Below are 26976 nucleotides of genomic sequence, written 5' to 3' on the forward strand. Positions count from 1 at the left end.
CTAATATAAATGGGAGATTTTAAGGTCAGGTCTAAATATCTTGACATGGAATTCATTTACTTATCTTGCTTAATATTTGCAAACCACATGACATTTAAGTTTCCACTTGAGCTTTTGTATCCCTGGCTTTGCTGAATAAAGAACAGTGCCAGGTTCGTGTTTAATTTCCACTCTATTTAACAGACAAAACATACTTCTTTTGGCTTTCCTTGGAGTATTTACATCTTTTGTCAGCGTAGCAAACTTTTAGTGACCCTTGTTGAAAATTTTTGCTTGTTCCTGTTGTATTTTTTTATTATTCTGTCTGTGCTGCTTTGTCTTGGAATGGTTGTGTGATATTAATGAGCCTTACTGAGGACTGAATTTCAGACTCTCCTAGAGGTAATTTGTGGCTAATAGGATCTTTTGCAACTTTGTATATGTAAATGTACCTGACTTACTGTATATCTATACACATATATATGACATGTATCTGTGTGTATTGCTTATTTTAAATATTATACACACAACCCCAAGTAGTAGTTGTTTAAAATCTATAATGAAAAGGTTTAAATTTATAATAACGTGAAAGATGCAGAGATGCATGGAGAGCATTTTGTAAATCATGTTCTTCAGAGAGACTACTCAGGTGAAGAATTAAAAGGGAAATAAGGACACTAGTATTTTTAAAGTATAAAGGTATTTTCTTTTAAATATCTTTGGCAATTGAAAAATAGAAATTAAGATGTTTCTAGATAGATTTTTTTCATACAATTTCAGCTTCATGCCTTTACATTTTTCTGAAAAGCTAATGAGTATCCAGATTTAACTCCCCCATTTTACCCTGAGAAGCACGTGAGGGAATTCTGTGTCTCACCACGTAATGGGGAAGCAATGGTCCCATGTACCAGAATGGGTGCTAATTACCACTTAACACTTGACAAGTTCAGCCTGCTTTGTTATTTCTTAGACAGTTACAGTTAGTAAACGTTAAAAAAACGTAATACTCAAGTTGGTTTTTGACTAGAAGATAAAGGTGTGTTTTAAGTCCATAATGAAAATCTGAGGCCTTATTTGAAATATCACCAAGTCTTTCACAGTTTGTTTTTCATTGAAAGTTGACATTCTTTAAAACAAATCAGTCTGAATCAGAGTCATAAATTTATCAAATTAATTCAGCTAATTAGAATTTGGTTATGTTAATATGAATCTTGGAGAACTGAAAATACTTTTGGGGGTCCCTTATGTTGGCACAACATCTGGCATGTTGTGGGAAATTAGAAATTTTCTTCCCACTCATTAGCAATCTTGCCGCTCCACTGTGGTGCACCATCCCTTCCTTGCTGTCAAGATTTTACCTTTCACCTCTCTTCTTGATATGAATATTTGTATTCAGGAGTTATGATTATAGGGTTAGGATTCTAAATATTTGGTGTTTGGCAAGCTCTGAAGTGCTAGATTGATTAAGCCTAGTTCAAGTGCTTAGGACTAGCAGGCACTCTGTCCTAAATGGCAGTCAGAGCCACAGGGTCGATTCTGGAATTCCTGTACCTTCTTGACCCCCATAACATGCCTTTTTTTTTTTAATATAAGCAACTTACAATTGTGTGATTCATTGCTCTGCAGTACTATTCTTGAAAGCTCTGTCTGTTTTTTTTGTGAGAACCTTTAATATCTCCCATAGTTTTTAGTTTTCCCTGAAACAATGTAAAAGAAAACATTTAAGTGAAAGTGGAAATTTAAGAATTTTTAAACATTCTGTAAAATTAGTACAGAAAATATAAATAATTGGTCATTCAATTCTATTTTTTAAAATAAACTGAAAGATAAAGAACGACATTTTACACACTTTATATTTCTCTTACGTAGTCTGGACTCATACACAGTTCTTTTCTTTTTAAAGCACAAAAGTGAAACCTTTAAAAGGTGTTTAAAGGGGCGGGCCACGGTGGCTCAGCAGGTAAGAATGCTTACCTGCCAAGCCCGAGGACCCGGCTTCGATTCCCGGTGCCTGCCCGTGTAAAAATAAAAAAAAAGGTGTTTAAGGGTTTGGTTAAGTGAATATCATAAGATGTATTTGTCTGTATAAGGAGAAAATGAAATTGTAGTCATTTATGTACTGACATTAGTTATAACCTAGTTTTAATTCTTAAAACACTTTTGATTAGAAAAGCTAAAAAATGGATGTTTCACAAATGTTAAAATAAATTTAGTTTGAAATGCTAGCGATCAATGAAAGGGGTATGGTATGTAAATTTTTTTTTCTTTTTCTATTGTCTTTTATTTCTTTTTCTGAATTGATGCAAATGTTCTAAGAAATGATCATGATGATGAATATGCAACTATGTGATGATATTGTGAATTACTGATTATATATGTAGAACGGAATGAGCATATGTTAAGGATGTTTGCGTTTCTTTCTTGTAATTTTTTTTAATTAATAAAAAATTATTAAAAAAATGGATCTTTCAGTGAAATGTTTTAAAGAGGCACAGATTTTTGCAAGGACATTAAAAAAATTATTGTTCTGCAGAAATATCCTATTAAATATTGTATGTCCCTCCCTGTGTACAATTTGAAAAAAAAAAGTAAAATACATAAAAAGAAAATCATATAGGGATGTGTGACATTATTGTAATTGTGTATTTGAGAATAAAGTGCAAAAATAAAAATTAGAATTTTTCCTGTTAAAAAAATTTTTGGCATGACAGTTAGCTAATTCATATTATTTTTCCAAGCTACTAGCTACACAAATTAATTGTACAGGCATAGGAATGTGTGTGTACTGTACTCTCTTTCTCAGAAATGCCTATTTGTTTATTATTACCATTAAAAGTTGGATTTACCCAAAAGTTAGAATTTAGTTCACTTTTAACTTTTATCAGACCTGGGGGTTGGGGGATAATACATGGTTTTCAGTGGGCATGGTGTCATACACTTGCTTTACAAAAATCGTAAATTTTACTCAATCTCTTGATATTCAAATTTGGCAGTGGTAATATCTTGGAGTTACAAGATTTCTAAAGCATTTCAAGAGACCAGAAAAAGGGGGATAAAATATGGCTATGTGGTATATATGTCACAACTCAATTGTTAATTCTGCCTATAAACTTATTGCTGAATAGTTTTAATATGTTCTTTGAAAAATTTATTAGAGAAAGTGTGGGTTTACAGAAAAATCATGCATAAAATACAGGATTCCCACATACCACCCTATTATTAACACCTTGCATTGCTGTGGTACATTTGTTACAATTGGTGACAGCACATTTTTATTATTGTATTATGAACTATAGTCCATGGTTTAACTTAAGGTTCACAGCTTGTATACTGAAGTTTCATGGATTAAAAAAAAATTAACCTATTATCATTAATATGTTCTTCGAGTTAGAATCTTTTATTTAGGGACCACCGCTCTTGGAAATCTTCGTTAGGAAATTTTAGGCTACTTTTTTAAAAGACAAGTATTGTGCTTTCCCATTGAAGTTCAAACCTTGTTAGTATATTTTGAGCCTTTAAAACATTTCTGGAGCGCTGTTCCTTCCCCCCACCCCCTTGTCAGTCTCAGTTCCCCTCCGGACACTTCCTTGCTGGGCCGCCTTCGACAACCCCTCACCGCAGCGCGCATGCCCTTCTTTCTGGAGTTCTCACCAGGCGCTTGCTAGCCCTCCTCCCACCTCCGTGCATCTTTTCCCAATCCCCTACAGGAAGGGTCTTTGTACAGCCAATAACAGCACAAAACAAAGGACTTCCTGATTTGGAAGATACAATAATTATCTTCGTTTGTAAATAAAAATTGGGTTATTAAATGCAGAGTAACACCCTTTCAATTCGATCTCGAGATTCAGTAGGGCCGGCTCAGGAGGAGGCGTGGCGCGGAGAGGGCGCTCGGGAACTCAGCACCACGGCCAGCGCTCTGCCGTCCGCGCAGCAGCCCAGGGCCACGTGTTCACTAGTGGTCCCTAGTAACTTATTCAAGCGTGTGCGCGGAGGAGAAAGCTGCCTCGGAAACACACGTTAGGGTCAAATAAGACCACCTTGGGCTGGCCTGTCCATGTTTGGGGATGGATCTGATCCAGAGGGAACACCGTGAGTGTGGGAGTCCAGAACTCGTGTCTTCTAAGAAGCGCAAGTCATGTGAAAAATGACAGGAAGGCATAGGGCCCCTCTTCCCCTTTCCGGACCCCACCGCTCCCACCCCCAATAAAGAAGGACGACAAGCAGGTTTACGCAGCATAACAGAATGACTGAGTTTAATGCTTCTTCAAGGTTTCCATTTCCTTCCACAGGGCATTGTTTCAAAAATAACAAAATGAGGTAAAATAAATTAACGTATGTACACTTTATAAACACCGTGTCAGTTTTGCAGCCATATTAAGCGGAAGTTGTTACGAGAGAAAGATGTTTGGCTGTAGCTCGAGTTCAGCCACCTGAAACTTTTAACAGACTTGTCATCCTGAGGAGAATTAGCACACGGGAGATGTGCGTGTTGTGTTTAGAAGCATTTGCGGTGGACGATGGAGGGGCCGGCCTCGTCGTACTCCTGCTTGGTGATCCACATCTGCTGGAAGGTGGACAGGGAGGCCAGGATGGAGCCGCCGATCCAGACCGAGTACTTGCGCTCTGGGGGGGCAATGATCTGAAAGACAAGGGCGTGTGCGGTGAGCCGAGGAAGCACGCAGCCGGCGGGGGGCGGGCGCAGGGGGCCTGCTGGGGAGAACTGCGTGGTTTGGAAGCCTCGCGCCCGCCGCGCACCTTGATCTTCATGGTGCTGGGAGCCAGAGCTGTGATCTCCTTCTGCATGCGGTCGGCGATACCCGGGTACATGGTGGTGCCACCGGACATGACATTGTTGGCGTAAAGGTCCTTCCTGATGTCGATATCGCACTTCATGATGCTGTTGTAAGTGGTCTCATGGATGCCGGCGGACTCCATGCCTGGGGGCGGCGGGAGGAAAAGCGTGAGGAAGAGCACCGCGCCGAGAGGGCGGGAGCGGAGAGGACCCGGCCCGGGCTGGCCCGGGCCGGCAGGGGGCCCTCACCGATGAAGGAAGGCTGGAAGAGCGTCTCCGGGCAGCGGAAACGCTCGTTGCCGATGGTGATGACCTGCCCGTCGGGCAGCTCGTAGCTCTTCTCCAGGGAGGAGGAAGAGGCGGCTGTAGCCATCTCGTTCTCGAAATCCAGGGCCACGTAGCACAGCTTCTCCTTGATGTCGCGCACGATCTCGCGTTCAGCTGCGGGGGGCAGGGGCGGGGGCAGGAGGTGACCCCTTGGCGGAGGGTCGCCGCGTCTTCACACACACACGGGTCCTCCCCACCCCTCGAAGGTGCCCCGGGCGCCGCGTACCTGTGGTCACGAAGGAATAGCCACGCTCGGTGAGGATTTTCATCAGGTAGTCCGTGAGGTCGCGCCCGGCCAGGTCCAAGCGCATGATGGCGTGAGGCAGGGCGTAGCCCTCATAGATGGGCACGTTGTGGGTGACACCGTCGCCGGAGTCGAGCACGATGCCTGTGCGCAGTGGGAGGGAAGTGGAGTAAGGAGCAGGAAGTGAGACCCGAATCCCGCGCGGGGGATGGGCTGGGGGTGGGTGGGTGGGGTTGAGGTTTGGGCAGGGAGGGGGGCCTTTGGTGTCTCGGGGCTGGGGGAGCCTCTAGGTGCCCCTACACCCGGCTCTGGGGCCCCTCCGACCGGAGCACGCACGCCCTGGGTGCTTTAGACTGGGGGTGGAAAGGAAGGGGCGGGTGCAGAGGTCTCCACTTGGCCGGTGCGTGGGCTGCGGGCAGCGCAGCTGTATTTGGATGAGGGGGTGGGTGGGAGGGGAGGCACGGGGCGTGGGGAGGAGCCCCCACCCCACCACCAGCCGGCGCGCACTCACCGGTGGTACGGCCGGAAGCGTAGAGCGACAGCACGGCCTGGATGGCCACGTACATGGCCGGCACGTTGAAGGTCTCAAACATGATCTGAGTCATCTTCTCGCGGTTGGCCTTGGGGTTGAGGGGGGCCTCGGTGAGCAGGGTGGGGTGCTCCTCGGGAGCCACTCGGAGCTCATTGTAGAAGGTGTGGTGCCAGATCTTCTCCATGTCGTCCCAGTTGGTGATGATGCCGTGCTCGATGGGGTACTTCAGGGTCAGGATACCTCGCTTGCTCTGAGCCTCGTCGCCCACGTAGGAGTCTTTCTGACCCATACCCACCATGACGCCCTGCGGAACCGAGAACCCACCGACCGGTTAAGGCTGCTCACCCGGCTGCGGCGGCGCCGGGCTGCGCTGGGACCAGGGTGGGGAGCCTGACCTGGTGACGCGGGCGGCCCACGATGGATGGGAACACGGCCCTAGGGGCGTCGTCGCCGGCGAAGCCGGCTTTCACCAGACCGGAGCCATTGTCGCACACGAGGGCGGTGGTCTCGTCTTCGTCGCACATGGTGACTGGTTTCTGCAAGGACAGGGAGATCTTTGGGACGCACGGCACGTCGGCTTAGTATTTGGTGGCGCGGAGGTGAGACTCGGCCCGGCCAGAGCACCCTCCCTTCCCCCGGATCCCAGGGACACCACTCAGCCCCGAACTGCGCGCATCCCGCCCCGGAAGAGGCCAAAAGGGCCCCCACCGGATTTTCGCCCTCGGGGGGCTCAGGGCTGCGTTTTGCCAGGGTATTGGCCCAGGTGTGTCGAGACCACACCGAGAATTCCTCCATCCCGGGCACCCAGGTGGGAAATTGTGTCCTGAGACCTCCCCGTCTTCCCAAGAAACAGCCGGCTCCAAGAGCAAGTTGCTAGCCGCCCAACCTCCCCTTGCCTCAGTTGCCTCATCTGTCAAGCAAAAGATTTAAGGCTGCCTGTTAGATGAATGTGAGGAAGAGTGGAGAGGACCATGTAAAGGCGCTTTGGCCCTTTGTCCAGGGAGGGATGGCCTGTTATGGGCATCCACGATATTCCAGACTCAGGAAGGGATCCTTTCCACTCTGTGGGCAAACCCAGAGCAGAGCTACCCTGTTGCCCTTGGCTGTGGCACTTGGTTGGGAGAGACATGCCCTGGGGACGACTAAGGTAGAACCTTTTATCTCTAGCTCGGCACAGCCTAAAAGCCAGGTACAGCGGCCCAAAGAGGCTGACCATAAATTTGGAGGGGTTCCAAAGGCCATTTGATTATCTAATTGACTTTTCTTTAAAGCGCGTGTGGCTCTAGGGAGGAGGTGCAGCCTGCAGGGCAGGCGCAGGCCTCGGACTCAGGTGAGCCGGCAGTCTTCCGCCCGGGAATCACCGCGCTCTCCTGGGTGGCAGCCCGTCCCCGCCCCCTGCGGCTCCCTCCCCACCCCCGCCCTACCTGGGCGGGTGGCTACAACTGCTGCTCTCCGGCTCGGGCCCTGGGAGGAAGCGAGGCTTCTCTCGCGCTGTCCGCTGCGGTGGCCGGGCTGGGCCTGCTCAGGTTTTATATAGCCCGCGGGCACTCCCCCCGCGCCGCCCGCCGGGCCTGCCCGCAGGAATGTCGCTCCCCTTCTCGAGCCATATTTGGGTGTTGGGCACGAAAGCCCCCTCCCCCAGCCCGGTTCGCGGCCTGGGTCCCCGCCCGGGTCCCCGGCGCTGACCAAAGAAGGAGCGGCCTGGCCCAGGCCCAGGTAACGCGGGCCGGGCCGTATATGGAGTGTCTCCCTGGCGGGTCTGCCCCTCCCGACCCGGCTGAGTTGCCCGCTGGAGGGGATGGGGTGGAGTGAGGGTCACCCAGTGCGCCCGCGGGTGCCTGTGTGAGTCTGCGCCTCCCGGAGTTGCACCTGTCCGAAAGGCCTCCCCACTCCTGTCCACTCTGGTCCTATCAGGCGCCCCGGAGGTGGACTGACTACCTGCCTCCCACATTTCACCCTTTCTTCTGCTCCTTTATTCAGATCCCCAAAGCCTCATATGCTGACACCGAGAGGAGGGCGCGGTGTCGAAAAGGTGGGGCTGGGAGGACAGGAGACTGGAAAATGCCTCTCCAGCACCTGTGTACTCCATTTCTCCCTTCATCCACCCACCCCCCCACACCGGTCTCCCCAAATCCAGAGGACAGATTCGAGTCGCCCCCCTCCCCTATGGCGGAGCGGGACAGCAGCGCCCGGAGGCGTGCAGCTGTTGCTGGACGGACAACTGGCGGCGGGGAGGCGAGGGCGGAGCTGCGTGTAGGCGGCGCCGGGGCTCCCGGGGACAGGCCCAGTCGGGTGATTCTGGCAGTCGCCGGGGGCGCAAAATCCGGAGCTGTCCGCCTCGCTAAGGGGCAGAACACTAGCGTAGTCCCAAGGGGGGTGAATTCGGGAGGGTGGGGTGTGCCCTTCCTCCAGCACTGACCGACCCCAGTCTGAGGGTGGGTTCAACTGCGGGCCACCTTCCACCCTCTGCTTGGCAACTCTCTTGGGGCTGAAAGACAAGAGTCACAACCCACGATCCGCCAGGTCTGGAAGTGGTAAAGATAGGTGGTGAGGTGTTCTTACTAACTCTAAACTCTAACTTTGAATTCTTGGATAGTACTTTTTCCCCCCTTCTGCAAAGGCTGAACAAATTCAGCTTTATATTTAGAGGATGATACCTTGGCTGAGGCCAGGCTGCTCTCCAGTCCACTTTGGAGAGTCACCATATACTGGAGACTGCTGAAGTGGGTTCTATTTATACCACTGACAAATGGGGATATGCTTTTTAAATTTTCTAGAAGGATATGGGTCTACTTATGGTAAGGTGTGTGGAGGTCAGAGCAGGTTGTCCAGTTGGTGTCTGTCTCACATGTTTCGTCCTTCCCTCACTGGAACAAGGACAGTTCTAACCTTGCTATAGAAGGCACAGGAGAAACAATTTTCTATGATGAACTCAGTGACATGCTTTAAGGGGGTACATCAGTGATCTGGTGCCAGCCAAAATGGAATCATTCATTTTTCTGATGTGCTTAAGTGTTCCCAAAATAGTTGCATTTCACATTTGGTGGTGGAACTCAGCAACTGGGACAGGTGTGGATTCTCTTAAGAGGGATATAAAAGCATATGTAAACCTCCTCTGTAACCCACACCACAATAGCTCTTCCTAAAAATGATCAAAATTAATTTTAAAAAAAAAAGGAGCTTGGTTAGAATTGGTCAATGTAGTAAATATAGTCAGTGGTTAGAAGCTCCTGTAGTTTCATATTTAACTTTTCCAATTATTGTGGAGTTAGTGAATAATTGGTAGAAACACATTTCATTTTTCATGCCTTGTGTCTTACTGTGTCAGTGGGTAGTGGAAACACCAGTAAAAATAACCTGGCAAATGCACTGTATGTACTATTTGGGGTAATAGCTTTCATTTTGGTCTTTAAGGTAGGAAGAAATGTGCTCTGACTCACCAGATACTAAGGATTTGTTGATGTTTTAAAGAAGGATAGGTTGTCAATAGTTTTCAAAACTCTTCATCAGTACAACTCTGACCTCCCCTGTAAGCAAGATTTTCTAAGCTCAGGGTATATTAGACACAAATATACAATAAGAACCAACTATGAATAAAACATTCACAAGCTAATGGACATCTGCTAGTACAGCAAACCTTGGGGAGATGGACTCTGATAATGCCAATTCAGACGATTGCTGTCTGCCCCAACATTACCGATGCTGGCTTAAGTAGTCTCTAATGGAGCACCACAAGGCCGCTCTCAATTCCATTCTGGTCTTGTTGAATTCTCATTGGCTTAGGGAACAGAGCTATTGAGTATGTGGAAAAGCTGCATCTCCATACATGTACACTTTTGGGGAACACACCAGTGCTCTGCTCTTGTCTGAGTAAGCTGGTTACTGCCTGCATACCCTTTTGAGAACTATCACCAACTAAAGGTCAGCCATGTAGAGTATGCTTGACAGAGAGCTTGTGCTTCTAAATTTTCAGGTGCAGCCTCAGCTCTTGATAATCTGACAGGGTGCTTGTGCTATAGCTAAGCTGGTATAGTCACACCTCCCTTCCCTTCAACATTCTCCCTCAATTCCTTATCTATCTGTACTCCAATGTTGCTCGGTCTAAGCCTTCTCTTGTAGTGTTTACCAATTTAAATATAAATTTACAAAAGTTTATAGTATGCTTTCATGTTACTTTAATCAATCCTTTTAACTATCTTAAGGTAAATAAAGTAGACACTATTCATTCCAGTTTTAAAAATAAGAAAACTGAGGCAAAATGAGTTAAATAACTCATGCCCAAGGATCCTACAGCCAGTAAGTGGATGAGCCAGAGCTTGAACCGAAGACTTGTGATGGTAGCTCAGCCCTTCCACTAGGAGTGGTCAGGGGAGGGCAGGGGCAGTTTTCTGTCTTATTTCACTCTTCCATACTACTTGGGACAGAGTTTTGGAGCCCTAACATTCTCAAGGGATCTTTTCCAATGAAGAGCCAGAAGCCATCTTGAAATGAAAAGTCATAGTTTCACCAGCAACTATAATCTATCATCTCAAAAAGAACAGTGAGGAGGGCTGACTGTCTCAACTACACGAAACATCCTAGGTATCAGGTAGATAAAGGAAAAAAACAAACTCATTCTCGACAAAAGTATACATCTAAAAATTTAGGTAACTCATGGCAGTCAGAAAGGGAGGACTGGAATTTCCTACTTTTACCCTTCACCTGAAGCTGATGGTTTTCTTCACTTTAGCCTTTGCTCTGACTTTGGCCAGCTCTAAAGGCCTGATGGTTCAAATGGAAGAGTCTTGCCCCCTACCCTCACCCCCATCCAACCATCTTTACACACAGTATAATGTATTGGTTAAAGGCTTGGACTTTGGAGTCAAGCAGACCTGGGTTACCTCCCCTTCTCGCTAATCAGGTGGCCTTGCGCATTTGACCTCAACATTCACACCTGAGGATGCCATCTCCTCCAAAGGACTGATTGGAGGATTAAAACTTGGTGAGTGCCTGTGACATGAGAAACCTGCAATAAACAGTAGCCTTTCTTCCAATGACTAAGCATTGGAAGAGGTGCAAGGGGTGAAGTGTTAGAAGAGGTGAGCAAAGGATATTAAAAGTTATTAGAATGGTACATAATTGTCATCACAAAGGTACATAACTGTCATCACAAAACTAAACAAGGAGAAGCAATGAAATTTTACAGGTATTTGTAGAGCATAATGATTTTTGTAGAACAATCTGCTTATTCTAGCATTCGTTAAAATGGCAAACAAGAACACCACCACAACCCAAGTAAGAGATGGAAAGAGACTGAGAGTTATTAGATAAATTCTGGTACAGACAAATGGTAGTGTCACAGAGTCACTAAAATATCATATCTTAAAGATCCCTTTAAGACATTCATTCTTAAAGGAGGTGATATTGCCTCCAACAGCAAAACTTGCCTCTTAGGGGGTGGAAAGAATCATAGATGTTACAATGGTTTGTGGCCCTCCAAAGGATATGGTACATGACTACAGTGTAAAAATTTCACTGAAGTAGTGGATTAGGAAAAAACTCTAAAAAGGCTCTTTAGGGGGATTTAAAAAAGGTTGAGAAACACTGAATTAAGGATACACAAAAATATTATCTCTCACATGAAAAAAAAGGAAGTTACAATATGAAATGTATGTATAGTCCAAAATGTTTTACATTGTATTCCAAAATGTTAACTGAAGTTATTTTTCTCATTGGTAGGATTACAAGGGTTTATTTTCTTCCACATTTTTAATGTGGTTTTCTCATTTTCTATAGTATTTTTGAAAGTTTAGATCCCCTGCCTCCCCTGCCCCCCCAGCATGGGCAGGCACCAGGAATCCAGCCCAGGTCTCCTGCAGGGCAGGTGAGAACTCTGCCTCTTGAGCCACCGTGGCCTGCCCTAGATTTTTGTTTAACAAAGGAACATATAAAGTTACTTTCTCTTCACATATTCTTAGGTAAAAAAAAAACAACAACACATAATCTAGGAATAGGTAGGTGGAGCTAGATCAGTATTTTTGCAGTTATCAGCTTCAAGTACAGAACTGTTTTTGAGCAGAAAAGTCTGACATCCTTTATGGCATGGCTAAAGAAAATGATCTGCCTCCAAGGGAGACTGTGTCACCCTGATTCCTAAAGCCAGTCCCTAGTATGCTTAGTAGATGATTTTTTAGGATAACTATGATTCAAATCCAAAGAAGAGAAACCCAATTCAAATTTAAAGGTTATGTAAGTCCTAAAAAAAAAAAACAAAAAGAGGATATTGGTAGCTTTTTATTTCACTAAGGGTTTGAGCAAGTCTCTTACTATATATCTTAAGTTCTGCCCTAATCATTTTCCCAGTCATAAATTCTTAAAGCATATCAACACACAATGTCTGCTGAACATTTTTCTCTACTCACTACCAGAAGTATAATCTTACTATTTTATTTAAGGCCCCAAGCTGTGGCTTTCAGGGCAGCACTCCAAGAATGAACAATAAGTCATTATTGTTCAAGTGAGTAAAGTTTTTCCTTCGAGACCTGTCCTTAATAGAACGTGGCCACATAGCATTTTAATAGTCATTATCAACTACTCGATTTATATAAAAATCTGTTTTTTGATAAAGACTATCACTTTTGTTAAAATAATTTTTTTAAAAGGCAAAGATTTTGGTTCCACAGCTACTGAATATAAGTAAGAGACCTAAAACAGCAAGCCTTTCCCCTCAAAACAGGATAATTATATACCATATTGTGGGAGCAGTTTTACATTCATGTAGTTGGAGTCAGGGTCATCATCGGTTTGGCTTTCATTTACTATTCTGTCACACTAGGACTAATTAGGCTCGTGGTGGTATGTGAAGGGTGGCATGGAATGTCCCCAGTGTACTTTATTACCTGACAGGATCATAGAGGCAAGAACTGAACACTGACAGTTAATTTCTATGTAAAAACCAAAGCCTAGTCTTATGTTTTCTATGACTATTACTAGCCACCTGATGAACTACTTTTCTTAACTTATTTTAGTATCCTTTAATATATGCCTAACCTAAACCTTGATGCCATTCTAACATACAAGCTGTAAACAGAATAAAAACAGGCTGCTAATTTCCTTTCTTTAACAAAAATAGCTCCATTAAGCTTTCTTCCTAAAATGCTCAAGGGTTAGACTGTAAACCCAGAGAAGACACAATGACTGTACTTTCTGAAACCAGGAACTGGACTCTCTTCACCATATTTAACTTATGACCTTTTCAGCTGTTGGATCAAGTTGTTTAGTGAGCATTCAGCTGGGGCCAAAGTATGGATATGCCAGCAATTCCCTGTCCAATCTGTAGTCTTTATTTAAAGCCAGATAAAAATTGTCTGATGACATTGGTTAGGACAAAGAAGCTTTGAGAGAACCACTACTTCTTAGTTCAGTCAGTTAACAACTTAGGAAAACCCATAGTCTAATGATTTCTAGAATTACATAAGCTTTTTACTAGTTGTGGTAAAACTGGAGTTCAGTGTCAACCATTAGGAAAATAAATAAGGCCGATTGAACCCCCATAAGTTTATAATATTTTAGTGTTCATTATATGGGGCTTCAATAGGCCTTATTTATATATATTAAATCACATAAAAATGTTTCATTTACTAAACTACTTTCATCAACACTTTATGAAGAAACGTTTAACATTTTCCCAGTGAATGAACCAGTTATCAAGTTCACATGAATTAGCCCCACTCTTTTGTCTTTTAGTCCTGTAATAGGTCAGCAAAACTTAATATTTATCTTACTAGGTACTTCCCACCCCTAACCAAAATACAAACTGAACACTCCAGATTTTCTTCAGTGCACAATATCTAGAGTCACAGAGATTTCAGAGACAACCTAGTACAAAATTGTAATTTTTATAGTTATAGAAACTGGCACCTACAAGCGATTTCAGCAAAGCAAGTAACCCGCGGCAGAACCAGGACAAGAACTGAAGAACCCTTGAAGAACAAGTGGGACTAAAAAGAAACGGTTAAGGGGGTACTTGGGTACTTCAGTGGTAGAATCTTGCCTGCCATGTGGGAGACGGGATTTGATTCCCCTGTCCCCTCCCCAACACACAAAAAATTCAACAGGTGGTGCTGCAATAATGGGATAGTCATTTGGAAAAAGAATGAGATGTGACCCCCACCATATAGCACACACACAAAAAAAAAAAAAGAAAAAAAGAAAAGGAGGCAGAACCTCCTCAGCTATGGGATAGTCTGCCTAAAGACCATCTACTCCTTCTTCTCCCCAAGTCTCCCTAGAGAGCGATGCTCCTGCAGCCCTGAACCAGCTGACCAGGACACCGGCATGATGGTGGTAGCTATGGCTCAGGAGAATGGGGATGCAGCAGCCAGCCCCGCCAAGAAGGCTTGGGTAGGTCAGGATGAGCCTGGCATGCCACCCTCATCACTACTGAGCCCTGAGCAGTTGGTTGAGAAACAGGAACAAGGCTACCGCCTGGCTGAGACTCCCATATCACAATGTGTGGGTGGGGGTTGGTGAGAGTCAGAAGTAAGTCAGCAGACAGACAGCTCGGGAAAACTTATTTCATAGTTAATGGGATTTGTTGCAGAAGAAAGAAAACACGAGTTTTTTCACTGCCACACCATCTTCACGTGGACCCAGATGTGAAGGTTGTCATCCTTGGACAGGATCCATATCATGGACCCAATCAAGCTAATGGGCTTTGCTTAAGCATTCAAAGACCTGTTCCAAGACCTCCGCCCGGTTTGGAAAACATTTATAAAGAACTGTCTACAGACACTGGTGGTTACATTCATCTTGGTCATGGAGATTAATCCAGGTGGGCCAAACAAGGTGTTCTACTCCATGCAGTCCTCACTGTTGGAGGGAACCAAGCCAATTTTCATAAGGAAAAAGGTTGGGAGCAATTTGCCGATGCAGCCGTGTCCTGGTAAAATAACTTGAATGGCTTTATCTTCTTATTCTGGGGCTTTTCTGCTCAGAAGGGGCAGTGCAAATTATAGAAAGAAGCACCATGTGCTGTAGACAGCTCATCCTTCCTGGTTGTCCGTGTACAAAGGACTCGATGTAGACATTTTCCTAAAGCTAATGAGCTGCTGCAGAACTCAAGCAAGAAGTCTACCAACTGGAAGGAGTGTGATCCTGAATTAAGAAGGATGGTCTCCATTGATGTTTCTTTTTTTGAGAAGCTGCTTTTAAAGAATTTGTCACTTGTGAAGTTGAATTGAAAAAGCAATTTCCCCAGTAATTAAGTATGCTAAGGGGAAAAGGCCATGAGCCAGGATGCCTAGGAAGGGCAGCTCTATCCAACCAGAAACAGCAGACTGTCCCTGTGACTATTGATCTTTCTTTGCAGCATGGCTTTGATCTAAAATATCCTGACAGTGAAGCTTCTGTGATTAATACTAGATTTAATACTCCTCTTTTTAACCCTCCCCACTTCTCTCACTGTTAAGGTAAAGGAGGGAGAATACGTATCTTTTTGGTACTGCCAACAGTTTGGTTTCTGCTGCCACTTATTTTTATCTGGTAGATGAAGCTTTAGTTTATAAGGTGTTTTTGGTGTTCTTACTTAGAAAGACTGCCCTGTGTCCAGCCTTGCTTTACATGCTCAGCCAGGTCCACTGTCCCACTGGCTTTTTTTTTTTTTTTTAATATTAGAGGGGTGGAGGCTTTCCTTCTACATTTATACCGAGTTGGATTTTTAAGGCAGCATAGATTCCCAAATGCTGTTTTTTTTATGGACTGAAATCAATTTGGGACATCTATGTTTTTATCCTTTGTTTAAGCGGCAATCTTTATTAGATCTGCAAGTCCATCCTTGGTTTTATTAGAGATGTTGTTAACTGGGTTAAAGAGTTAGCCCTGTGTGAATTTGGCAATAAAAGATTGGTGTCAAAAAAAAAAAAAATAGGGGGGAGACAAAAGGTAAAAACTGGGTAGTCTGAAATACTGTTGGTCAATGAGCGGGAGGGGTAAGGGGTATGGGGTATGAGTTCTTTTTTTTTCCTTTTCTAGAGTGATGCAAATGTTCTAAAAATGATTATGGTGAAGAATACACAACTGTGATGACATGATGAGCCACTGACTGTATAATATGACTGGATAGTGTATCTGTGTATATTTCTCAATAAAAATATTAAAAAAAAATTCACATAACTTATGAACTTCTACATGTTTAAAACTAATATTTAAAATAAATGCACACATTCAAATTCTCAGAAAAAAATGACTATTGTTGGAAAAAGTTACATTTGTCCTTGAACATAATATTCATAATTTGCTTTCAAAACAAACTCAAAGTAAAGATTGGACTTTAAGCTTCCAAGATGATCTGCCTGTAGTAGGTCTTTCACCTCTGGTAAGTATTCACTGAGTTGAATACCTGTAAACACAACATAAAAAGTTATTTTTATTTTCATAAAATTGTTTTATGAATTAAGATGACTGATGATACAACACCTGTGCTTCTATTTAAAATATAATGTCACTCTGCTATTGGGAAATATTGTTCTAAATTCCTCCCGTCTATCAAACATACTTACAAGTCTAACAATATGATACTATTCACTTAGAAGAGGCTACTTAAGTTTATTTCCCCCAATGGGTATCTATTTAAAGTCTTAAATAAGATCTGAAGATATTTCATTTCTATCCACAGCTTAAAATACTCCTTCAGTGTGAAAGTTATTTTTAATTAATAATCATTTTAAAGCAAATATTATAATTATATTTTCACCTATTTGAAAATTACTTTAGTGGAAACACTGTCATGAAAGCTAGCTACAGTATCTTAAAACCAATCATAGTTTTTTTTTTTAGGCACTTCAAGGGTTTTTTTATTAATTAAAAAAAAAGAACAACAAATAAAACAATAAGATATCATTCCATTCTACATATATAATCCGTAATTCTTAATATCATCACATAGTTGCATATTCATCATTTCTTAGAACATTTGCATCGATTTAGAAAAAGAAATAAAAAGACAACAGAAAAAGAAATAAAATAATAGAGAAAAAAAGTTATACATACCATACCCCTTACCCCTTGCTTTCATTTACCACTAGCATTTCAAACTAAATTTATTTTAACATTTGTTCCCCCTATTTATTTTTATTCCATATGTTCTACTCTTCTGTTGATATGGTAGATAAAAGGAGCATCAGACACAAGGTTGTCACATTGTGAAAGCTATATCATTGTTCAATCATCATCAAGAAACATGGCTACTGGAACACAGCTCTACATTTTCAGGCAGTTCCCTCCAGCTTCTCCACTACATCTTGAACAACAAGGTGATATCTACATAATGCATAAGAATAACCTCCAGGATAATCTCTAGACTCTGCTTGGAATCTCTCAGCTATTGACGCTTAGTCTCATTTCATTCTTCCCCCTTTGGTCAAGAAGGTTCTCTCAATCCCTTGATGTTAATTCTCAGCTCAATCTAGGGTTTTTCTCTGTCCCTTGATGCTGAGTCTCAGCTCATTCCAGGATCTCTGTCCCATGTTGCCAGGAAGGTCCACACCCCTGGGAGTCATGTCCCACGCAGAGAGGGGGAGGGTGGTGAGACTGCTCATCATGTTGGCTGGAGGGATTGGCCACATCTGAGCAACGAAAGAGGCTCTCTTGGGGGTGACTCTTAGGCCTAAATTTTAAGTAGACTTGACCTATCCTTTGTGGGGTTAAGTTTCATATGAATAAACCCCAAGACTGGGGGCTCAGCCTATAGCTTTGGTTGTCCACACTGCTTGTGAGAATATCAAGAATTCGACTTGGGGAAGTTGAATTTCTCCCCGCTCTCACCATTTCCCAAAGGGGGCTTGCAAATACTTTTCCACTCACTGATCAAATCACTCTGGGATTCATCGGGGCATCACTCTGGACAATCATAGTTTTTTAAGTCTAAAATTGGATAGGTGAAAGAAGCACTTCTTCACATCACCATCCATAGTATTGGAAAGCCAATAAACACAGAATTGTTTACAGTGAAATCTGTGTAGTTAATTAAGAACTATATAAACTTTCCTCATCTGAGAAGGAACTAGAAGAAAAATTTTAAGTTAATAAGACTATTTTATAATTTGTTACATTACCATTAGGTTCCCCAAATCAAATACTGTTCTTTTAATATCCTCAAACTGTCTACCACCACTTTTTTTTTTTTTTAACTTTTTTATTATATATACAAAGCAAAGAAAGAAAAAAGCAATAGTTTTCAAAGCACTCTTCAACAAGTAGTTGCAGGACAGATCCCAGAGTTTGTCATGGGCTACCTTACCATCACCTCAGATTTTTCCTTCTAGGTACTCCAGAACATTGGAGGCTAGAAGGAATATATATAAATTTTTATCATCACAATGGACTATTTTTTTCTTTTTTGTGAAAATAATATATCTACAAAAAAGCAATAAATTTCAAAAGCACAGCACAACAATTAGTTATAGAACAGGTTTCAGGGTTTGGTATGGGTTACAATTCTACAATTTTACGCTTTTACTTCTAGCTGCTCTAAGATACTATAGACTAAAAGAAATATCAGTATAATGATTCAGCACTCATACTTGTTTGTTAACCCCTACCTTCTCTGAATAACTCCCACCATCACCTTTGATCTTTCTCCCACTCTTTGTATTTGGGCTATGGCCATTCTAACTTTTTCATGTTGGAAGGGGCTGTCAATAATACGGGGTAGGGAGATGGAACTAGCTGATGTTCAGTAGAGGCTGGCCTCTCAAGGTTTCAGGACTTAGGTTCAGGGACCCATCTGGAGGTTTGTCTACCACCACTTTTTTTGTACTTAATTGTAAGAATAAAAATCTGGATTTATAAATGTTATTAGGCTAAATATAAAACATTCACATATCATTTGTTACAATTAATATGCTTTCAACGAACTTTATCCTCTGAGTAAAACAGTATTAAACCTGTGAAAATATCACATTAGTATCTAAAGGAATTTTTTTAAATTAACAACTGTTCTAGTTTGCTAGCTGCCGGAACTCAACACACCAGAGACAGACTGGCTTTTAATAAAAGGGGATTTATTATGTTAGTCCTTCAGAGGAAAGGCAGCTAACTTTCATCTGAGATTCTCTTTTATGTGGGAAGGAACAGGGTAATCTCTGCTGGCCTTCTCTCCAGACCTCCAGGTTCCAACAACTTTCCCTGGGGTGAGTCCCAGGGAAATCTCCAAAGGCCTAGGCTGAGCTGTGAGTGTTGAGATAAGGTATGCTGAGCTGCTTGGGCTGTGCTAAGTTGAGCTCTCTCATTTAAGCACCAGCCAATTAAGTCAAACATCATTCACTGCAGCAGGCACGCCTCCTAGCCGACTGTAGATGTAATGAGCAGCAGTCCAGATTCTCATACCATTGGTTCATGTCCACAGCAACAGAACTAGGTGCCTTCACCTGGCCAAGTTGACAAATGAATCTAACTACCACAACATCTTTTTTTATTTTTACTTCTAAAGCGCTGCCTTCTGTTTAGACTTAATACCTGATGATTCATTTCATTTCTTTAGAGTAGGGGTCACAAACTCAAATGCCTGGCATGTACAAGTATACAAAAAGTGAATGTGGCCTTAGTGGGATACTGTTAATCACACAGCAAACAGCATATATAAAGGGAGTAATGCTATTCAGCTCCACCTGACTGTTGCCATGAAAATATTCCAGTCTAGTGTTGGCAAATCTCTTTTGACTTTTAAGAAAAGTCAGAAAATAAGAGTTTATAGGAACTTTTCCTAACTATTAAATGCTGGGGACTAATTAGAAAAAAATTTTAAACTCCCTGTAATAAAATGCACATTTTTTACTGTATGTATAATGTACCTCAAAAAAATGTAAAAAACAAACAAACAAAAAACGCCATCTGGGTAATTTAAACATGTCTATAGGTTAAATTCATCATACAGGCTGCATTAATTTCAGGGCATCAAAGCCTATGAAATATAAAATGTGAGGTTTTATCTCTCCACCTTCAGAATCTGTCCTTTAAAAACATTTACTCTACATGGAAGCCATATTACTAAAAAGGTTCCAAATAAAAATGTGTCTTGACATCTAGGGGTGTTGAGTCTCCCTGGCAACATGGGACATGACTCCCAGGCATGAGCCTGGCCCTGTCACTGAAGGATCGACAATGCCTCCCTGACCAAAAGGAGGAAAAGAAATGTAACAAAATAAGGTATCAGTGGCTAAAAGAGTTCAAATAGAGTCAAGAGGCTATTCCGAAGGCTGTTGCTATGCAAGCAAGCATCAGTTAAATATTGCTAATTGCCACAGTCTGTTACACCCTAACATCATTCCTGTTAACCCTAAAGAACATCCAGAGCTCTATCTGAGATCCTATAAAAGCTGCATGCACTAAGTTTACTTTTCAGAAACCTAAAACTTTCAGATGGTTCCTAGGCCAGATATGTCCTAAAATCCAGAGATGCCAGTCTCTCCAAGAACATCAACCACCACCATCCTGCTATCCACTGTCAACATGAAAAAGTTAGAACAGGCATAATCCAAAATATTCTTAGAGATTGGGAGAAGGATCACACAAGAAGGAGGAGTTATAACAGAGAAGTTAGGAGTTAACAAATGAGTATGGATACTGAATCATTATATTGATATTTCTTTTTAGTCTCCAGTGTCTTGGAGCAGCTAGAAGAAAAAACCTGAAATTGTGGAACTGTAACCTATATCAAACTTTGAAATCTGTTCTACAACTTATTAAAATGTTCTTTGAAATTTATTGCTTTGTTGTGCATATGTTATATTTCAAAGCAAAAAATGTTAAAAAATATATATAAATGTCCTTAGTCTGTTACAATAATAAATACATTGCTTTTATTTTATATTTTTATAAAAAATTTTATAAAAATTTCTATTATTTTGGTCCTTTAGGCAAAATTGAGTAACTATGACTTTTTATACCTGTTTTCCATCTATTATTTATAATCTACTCAGAATAACAAAAACTGAAAAGTCACTCTTTAAATAGACTTGATACTTAGATATAATTCAGTTCAGTGGCACTTTTACCAGAACCAACTTTAAAGCATCAGATTTAGGTTCAAATGCCTTCTAATAGTCTGTTAGGCTCAACTAAAGAATCTAACAAGTACAGAGAGCTCATTCATATCCAGGTATTTTCTCAATTTCAATACAGAAAAGAGAATGCCTTATAGATGTATTTTAGTTCTTTCTAAATTCCAAGTATTTTAAGTGACTTTAAGCAAAAGACGATTTCTTTTGTAATAACCTTTCATTTATTTTAAAATTTTTATTTATTTACCTTCTGACCTTTGTGTGTTACTTGCTCATTTTTTAAAATTAAAGCACTAATTAACATGGTCTGTGTCAGTGTAGGGTAATTAAGTATATCTATTTTTCATAAATAAAGATTCAGGTCAACTCCAAGTTCCAAATAATTGGATTATAGAATTGCATTTATATTTGATCAGTTATAAGTAGAAACTAAAAATCCAGAAAAGTAATGCTAGGAAATCTAGGAAGATGGACTCTAAAACGAAAGCTTCTGGAATGCAAACACTGGGCATCTGCTTCTCTTTATCACAGAATAGTGATTGGTGTGGTTAGTTCCATGGTACTTCTCTGAGGATCCCTTGGTTTAACTTGTTAAGCCAGAGATTCTAAAATGAAGGACAGCAGGCACATGGCTGAGGTAAGCAGGGGAGGAGAATCTATTATAGAGGGCTGGGAATTTACAAACATTTCTATATATTCAAAGAGGAAATAATTATTAGCAACTACTATGTGCCAGTCACTGGACAGAGCATGTTTCTCTACACGAAAACAATGTATCTTATAGATATATAGACAGAAAAATTTCAAAGATACGTAAATGTCAGCATGATGAATAAAAAATGTGAATTTTTATGAAATTAAGAGCTGCTTAATTTAGAACAGCTTTTGTCATTATACTTTTTCAACTTAATATTTAAAAGTGTCCTTTAATGTCCATGATTAACTTACAAATATAAAAAAGTTCTTTCACAAGCTAAAGCAGATGTACAGCATGATTATAAGGAGTTAATAACATAAGAGTATATGGTAAAAAATGTAACTATTGCAAACTATGGACTATTGTTAACAGTGATATTGTACCACCAGTAACAAATGTACCACATCAAAACTCTGGATTAATAATATGGGAGGATAAGGAGTATGGGAGGCTTACGGTTTTCGTTTTTATTTTTCTTTCTTTTCTGGAGTAATGAAATGGGTCTGTGTGCACAACCATGTGATGATACTGTGAACCAGTGATGGTATAGTTCAGATGATTTCCATGCTATGTGAATATATATCAATAAAACTGCATTTTTAAAAAAGTGTGCCCTTATATTTGAAAAGACTGACAATGAGTTAGCTTATTTTGTACACTGCCTACAATCTAGCCTCATACATTCTGATCTAATAATTCTATGATAAACATGAGTTACTTACTTTTATGAAAATGTACAAAAAGCTCTCTAGTATAACATTCTCCAAATATTAAGCTCCCATTGTTTTGTTCCTATAATGAATTCTAGAGTGTTTATGTCCAAAATAGATTTGAAGAACTATTGCGTAACTTGTTCTTAAGCATGGTATGGTCAGTTTACTAGGAGATACACCAAAAAAGTGTATCTCATTTCAAGTTTTCAATCTTCACAAAAAAACTTAACTGAGGCAGGCCATGGTGGCTCAGCAGGCAGAATTCTCGCCTGCCATGCCGGAAACCCAGGTTCAATTCCTGGTGCCTGCCCATGTTAAAAAAAAAAAATTGAAACAATCTATCACAAGATTTTCAGTGCAACAGCCAACATTTGTACCTCACACGGACCTTGAATAGCTTTCCTATTTTTTTTGTAGTTTTTTTTCTAATGCAATTTTATTGAGATATATTCACACACCATATAATCCATACGAAGTATACAATCAATGGCTCACAGAATCATCACATAGTTGTGCAGTCATCATGATCATCAATTTCAGAATGTTTTCACTACTACAAAAAGAAAAATAAAAAATAAACATAAAAAGGAAAATCCAAAACATCCCATACTCATCCTCCTCTATTGCTGATCTCTAGTATTGGTGTGGTACATTTGTTACTGTTGTTGAAAGAACGTTAAGACATTATTGTTCTATCTTTGGACTATAGCCCAAAGTTTGCAATAGGTACCTTTGCTCCCGTATACCCCTCTACTATTAACTCTTTGTAAAAGGGTCACATGTTTGTTTTGGTGCTGGCTTTCCTTTCCCATCCTCAGTGAGCATGGAGATTGCTGCAATCACCCAGGGAGCCTGTTGCAGTCACTCAGGAATCCATGCAGATGGAGATGAACCTTGACATTTCCTTTCTGAATTGAAGAGGGAGAAAAAAGCCTTTCCTTTATTCTACACAAATCTCTCTAATTTGAGTATGACACTATTTAATCTTAAAACAGCCCGTCACTTGAAATCTTCCCAAGTCCCCATTATTCTAAGGTTTTTAAGACTAAGATGGGGTACTGTAATTTTTAATAGTGACAAACTACTTACCATCTTTTAAAAGTTTCTGTAAGATTTTCACAAATATACTGTCTTTAGATACTTCAATGGGATCATCTTTACCATCTGAACTGGACCAACTAGAAAACAAAATCAATAATATGAGGGGAAATGAAGTTACAGACATCTGAAATAAACTTTCGTTTACTACTTTTGGGTTTTGTTTTAATGGTGGCAGGGGTGGTGGTGGAGGATCCAAATTTTGTGACACTGGTTTAAATCACATAAATAAGGGAACTTTAAATGTTGTATAGATACATAGTCTGTACACCAGATAAGAGACTACACAGATAGTTATTCACCCAATAAATAACCACTATCTTTATTTCAAAAATGAAATAGTGAGGTATCTTTCCCAAGAATATTCTCTAAGTAAGCAACAAATCTAGTATGGGTCCCAAAGTATGATCTTTCATAGTAGATGCAATAGTTACAATAGCTTATATTCTGTTTTCCAATGAAAATAAAATGGTAAGCAGGGAACTTAGAGGTATAACATGAGAAGAGCTTTCTCTATCTAGTGGAACTGTCTTCTACTAAAACACAAACACACATACCACTTTGTAGTAATAAATGGATATATCCCACATACTAGGCCTACCATTTTTTAAATGAGAAGACACGACAAGAATCCAGTCAAAATGATAGCATAAGTTTATGTTTTGGGTGGGGACAAGGATTCAAATAAGTACAGAGTTAGATGCTAAGAGGGTAACTGCCAAGACCAAATTAATAACAATTCTAATTACTTGGTAGTGATCAGAGGAAGGAGGAAATGCTTTAGTGAAAAGAGTAAAAACTGTGAGTAGGGGAAGGTTAAGTAGTCAAGCCATGATCTCTTTAAAATTATTTCTTGAAAGGACCCATCCCTACAACTGATTATTATTAATCCTTCTTTACCACTGAATCTTAAGAATACCATTGCTGTACATGGAAATCTCCTTCTGCTGGAGATGACTTAGAAAATGAGGAATCTAACAACTCAGAAGAGAGTTTTATAAACAGTAACAACTTTAAAACTTTTTTAAAAAAGTAGTCTCGAGTCTTATTTAGTATAGCTGACCCTACTTCTGTGAAAATGAGGAAATGTATTTCTGTGCAAACTGACAGTCTAAATTTTAAAATCCAAAGCAATTTATTATGACAGTGGTCTTAAGTCCTTAAGCTATTACCTAATAATTGAATGAAAAATTTAAGATTACTAATGGAACATTAAAATTTTAATAATATTATGCTACAATACAATTAGAAGGTTACAAAACAATTTCATATACGACATAACAAACTTCTGAAAGAGTCCCTTTCTAAAACCTTACCTTTTTAGATAAAAACAAAAACCCCAATACTCCATAGATTTATGCTATGAAAACTTACTTATCTCTTTGAAGAGCTTTGCAAAGGATTTCCAGTTTTAGATCATTTATATTTACATCTTCCTCCTTCACGGAAAAAAAAATCTTCATTAAATCCTGATTTTAAGATAGAAATACATGCTTAAATTTGAGTTATGTAAACTCATAATTCTGCCATTTGACATCTTGACTGTGTATTTTTATGAGCATTCCTATTTCATTTTATAATTAAAAAAATTCTCCCTTTAAGGTAAGTTAAATATTATATAGAATAAACCAATTAATAACTTTGTCAGATTATTCTGTGATAATCTGATTTTTCTGGGAGGTGGAATGCATGGTCGGGTAATCGAACCCAGGTCTCCTGCATGAAAGGTGAGCATTCTGCCATTGACCCACCAATGCACCTGATAATCTGATTTTATCAGGAATCTGGAGAGGGTTAAAATTTTAAACAAGGCTAACATATAAACCAACATTTTATATTTTTAAAATCTAACAAACCACTTTAGTAGAAGAGTACACAGTCAAGTAACAGAACTATTCATACTACAGAATTTTCACCACAACCATTTTAAGACTGATGATTTCCCTTGAGGATGACCACTATGAAAAACAAATTGATAAAGCAACATATCAGATTCAGCAAGTCAGGATTTAATAAACGAAGGAGAAAAAAACACCTCGGGACTGTGAAAAGCAGCAATTTTTATTTGTACCTGGAAACAAAACCATCTAGGAATGTGTGAAATTATTAGGAAATAGAATCTCTTGACTTTTCTAAAGGGATATATATGTTTCAAAAGTTAGGGTTAGCAGATCTAGGGATAGTGTCTTTTTTCTTTAATAATTTTCATGGTTGGCTAAAAGAGGTATATTTTCCTCTCTTTTTCTATGTATTCAGTTTGACAGAAAAAGATACTATGATATTTGCCTGAGATTATCTTAAGGGATTTTCTTTTTCTTACCTCATCAATATATTCCAGCAAGTCTAAAGCTTTCTTGAAATCATATTCATTAGCTCTTCTGTTTTCTTCACAGATATACAGCTATGGTAAATTTAAATAAGGTAGAGGGTTATTCTAAGTACTCATATAACCAAATACTAAAGAAGCTGGAGAAAAGAAGTCATCAGGTCTTTTTGTAAGCTGCAGAAAGAACAGTGCCATGTATGGCAATTATACTCAATATACCTCACAAAAATGCTATCTTCTTAAAAAGGTATATGCAAAGCCAGAAATTAATTTGTATTATTTAGTATATAACATTTAAAATCTCAGTAACTTTAAATTTTTACGATCAAGAAGATGGTATGTACATTTCACTATTCTTCTGAGCATAATCTTTGAAATAAACTGCTGCCTTAGCACTTTTAAAGCTGGCTATAATGCTTCTGAAATGTTGTCTTTTAAAATAGTTTTTAAAATGGATACCAGTCATAAAGTATACAATTAAATTGGTCTACAGCTTAACTTAAAAGATAAGAAAAAATACACCAACATGTTAACAATGATCGTGCCTGGCTGGTTAGAATACAGGTGACTGACATATTCATTTCTGTATTCATATTTTCTGTAATTTCATGATCAGAAAAATACTTGCTTTGTTAAAAATATCAATTTGAATATTTCTTATTTTTCTTTTCTAATAACTACTTATAATACAAAAATTTCATTAGAGATTTTTTTTTTAATGTTCCTTTAACAGCGAAGATAATACTCAAAACCATTTTTGGGGAAAATAAAACCCAACAAAATATCTATTTGTTTCCAATGTCTTAGAGCATGTAAAACCAACACTTAATTTCATTGTTTCTAAATAATTTTCTTTTTTCCTACAATGTTAACATCTCTGAAACTGGGTGGTGTCAAAATTGAAACTGATGGTGTATTAGTGAAATTGACACTACATTTTTCTTCTTGATACATAAAATAATAGTGAATCACATAGTAAATGAAATATTCAATTTAAATATCTGTATTAGGAGAGACTGTTGTAAACTTAATTATAGGAAATCTGATACTAATAATGGCTTAAGTACTAAAGTTCTGGTACTGTTTTCTTTTTAACAAAAATTAGAGCAAATTCAAGGTAAAATCCTATAATGCTGCCATGCTCGCATTTGAAATGCCTCCTTGAGTGCACGAGAAAGTAATAGAATTAAGGCTAGAACATCAAAACTATCCTATCTAAAAGGGTAAAAA

At 40.1% G+C, this 26976-nt stretch overlaps 2 protein-coding genes across 2 annotated transcripts in view; both read right to left on the reverse strand.

Moving 5' to 3' along the window:
• Positions 1-4204: 4204 nt before the first annotated feature.
• ACTA1 (actin alpha 1, skeletal muscle) lies at positions 4205-7431 on the reverse strand. Its single transcript, XM_077149405.1, has 7 exons — positions 7299-7431; positions 6270-6410; positions 5854-6178; positions 5325-5486; positions 5021-5212; positions 4735-4916; positions 4205-4618 (listed from the first exon to the last, which is right to left on the reverse strand). The coding sequence occupies exons 2-7, from the start codon at positions 6396-6398 to the stop codon at positions 4475-4477; spliced, it is 1134 nt and encodes a 377-aa protein (XP_077005520.1). The 5' UTR covers positions 6399-6410; positions 7299-7431; the 3' UTR covers positions 4205-4474.
• Positions 7432-16082: 8651 nt separating this feature from the next.
• NUP133 (nucleoporin 133) overlaps positions 16083-26976 on the reverse strand; it is an 82474-nt gene continuing 71580 nt past the window's right edge. The window contains exons 23-26 of the mRNA XM_077149406.1: positions 25741-25821; positions 24795-24859; positions 23412-23500; positions 16083-16252 (exon numbers count right to left, since the gene is read on the reverse strand). Of these exons, the coding sequence (XP_077005521.1) occupies positions 16116-16252; positions 23412-23500; positions 24795-24859; positions 25741-25821 (372 nt within the window). The 3' untranslated portion in view covers positions 16083-16115. The remainder of the gene's footprint in view (positions 16253-23411; positions 23501-24794; positions 24860-25740; positions 25822-26976) is intronic.

This window comes from Tamandua tetradactyla, chromosome 2, assembly GCF_023851605.1.
Source record: "Tamandua tetradactyla isolate mTamTet1 chromosome 2, mTamTet1.pri, whole genome shotgun sequence".
Classification (NCBI taxonomy): Eukaryota; Metazoa; Chordata; class Mammalia; order Pilosa; family Myrmecophagidae; genus Tamandua; species Tamandua tetradactyla.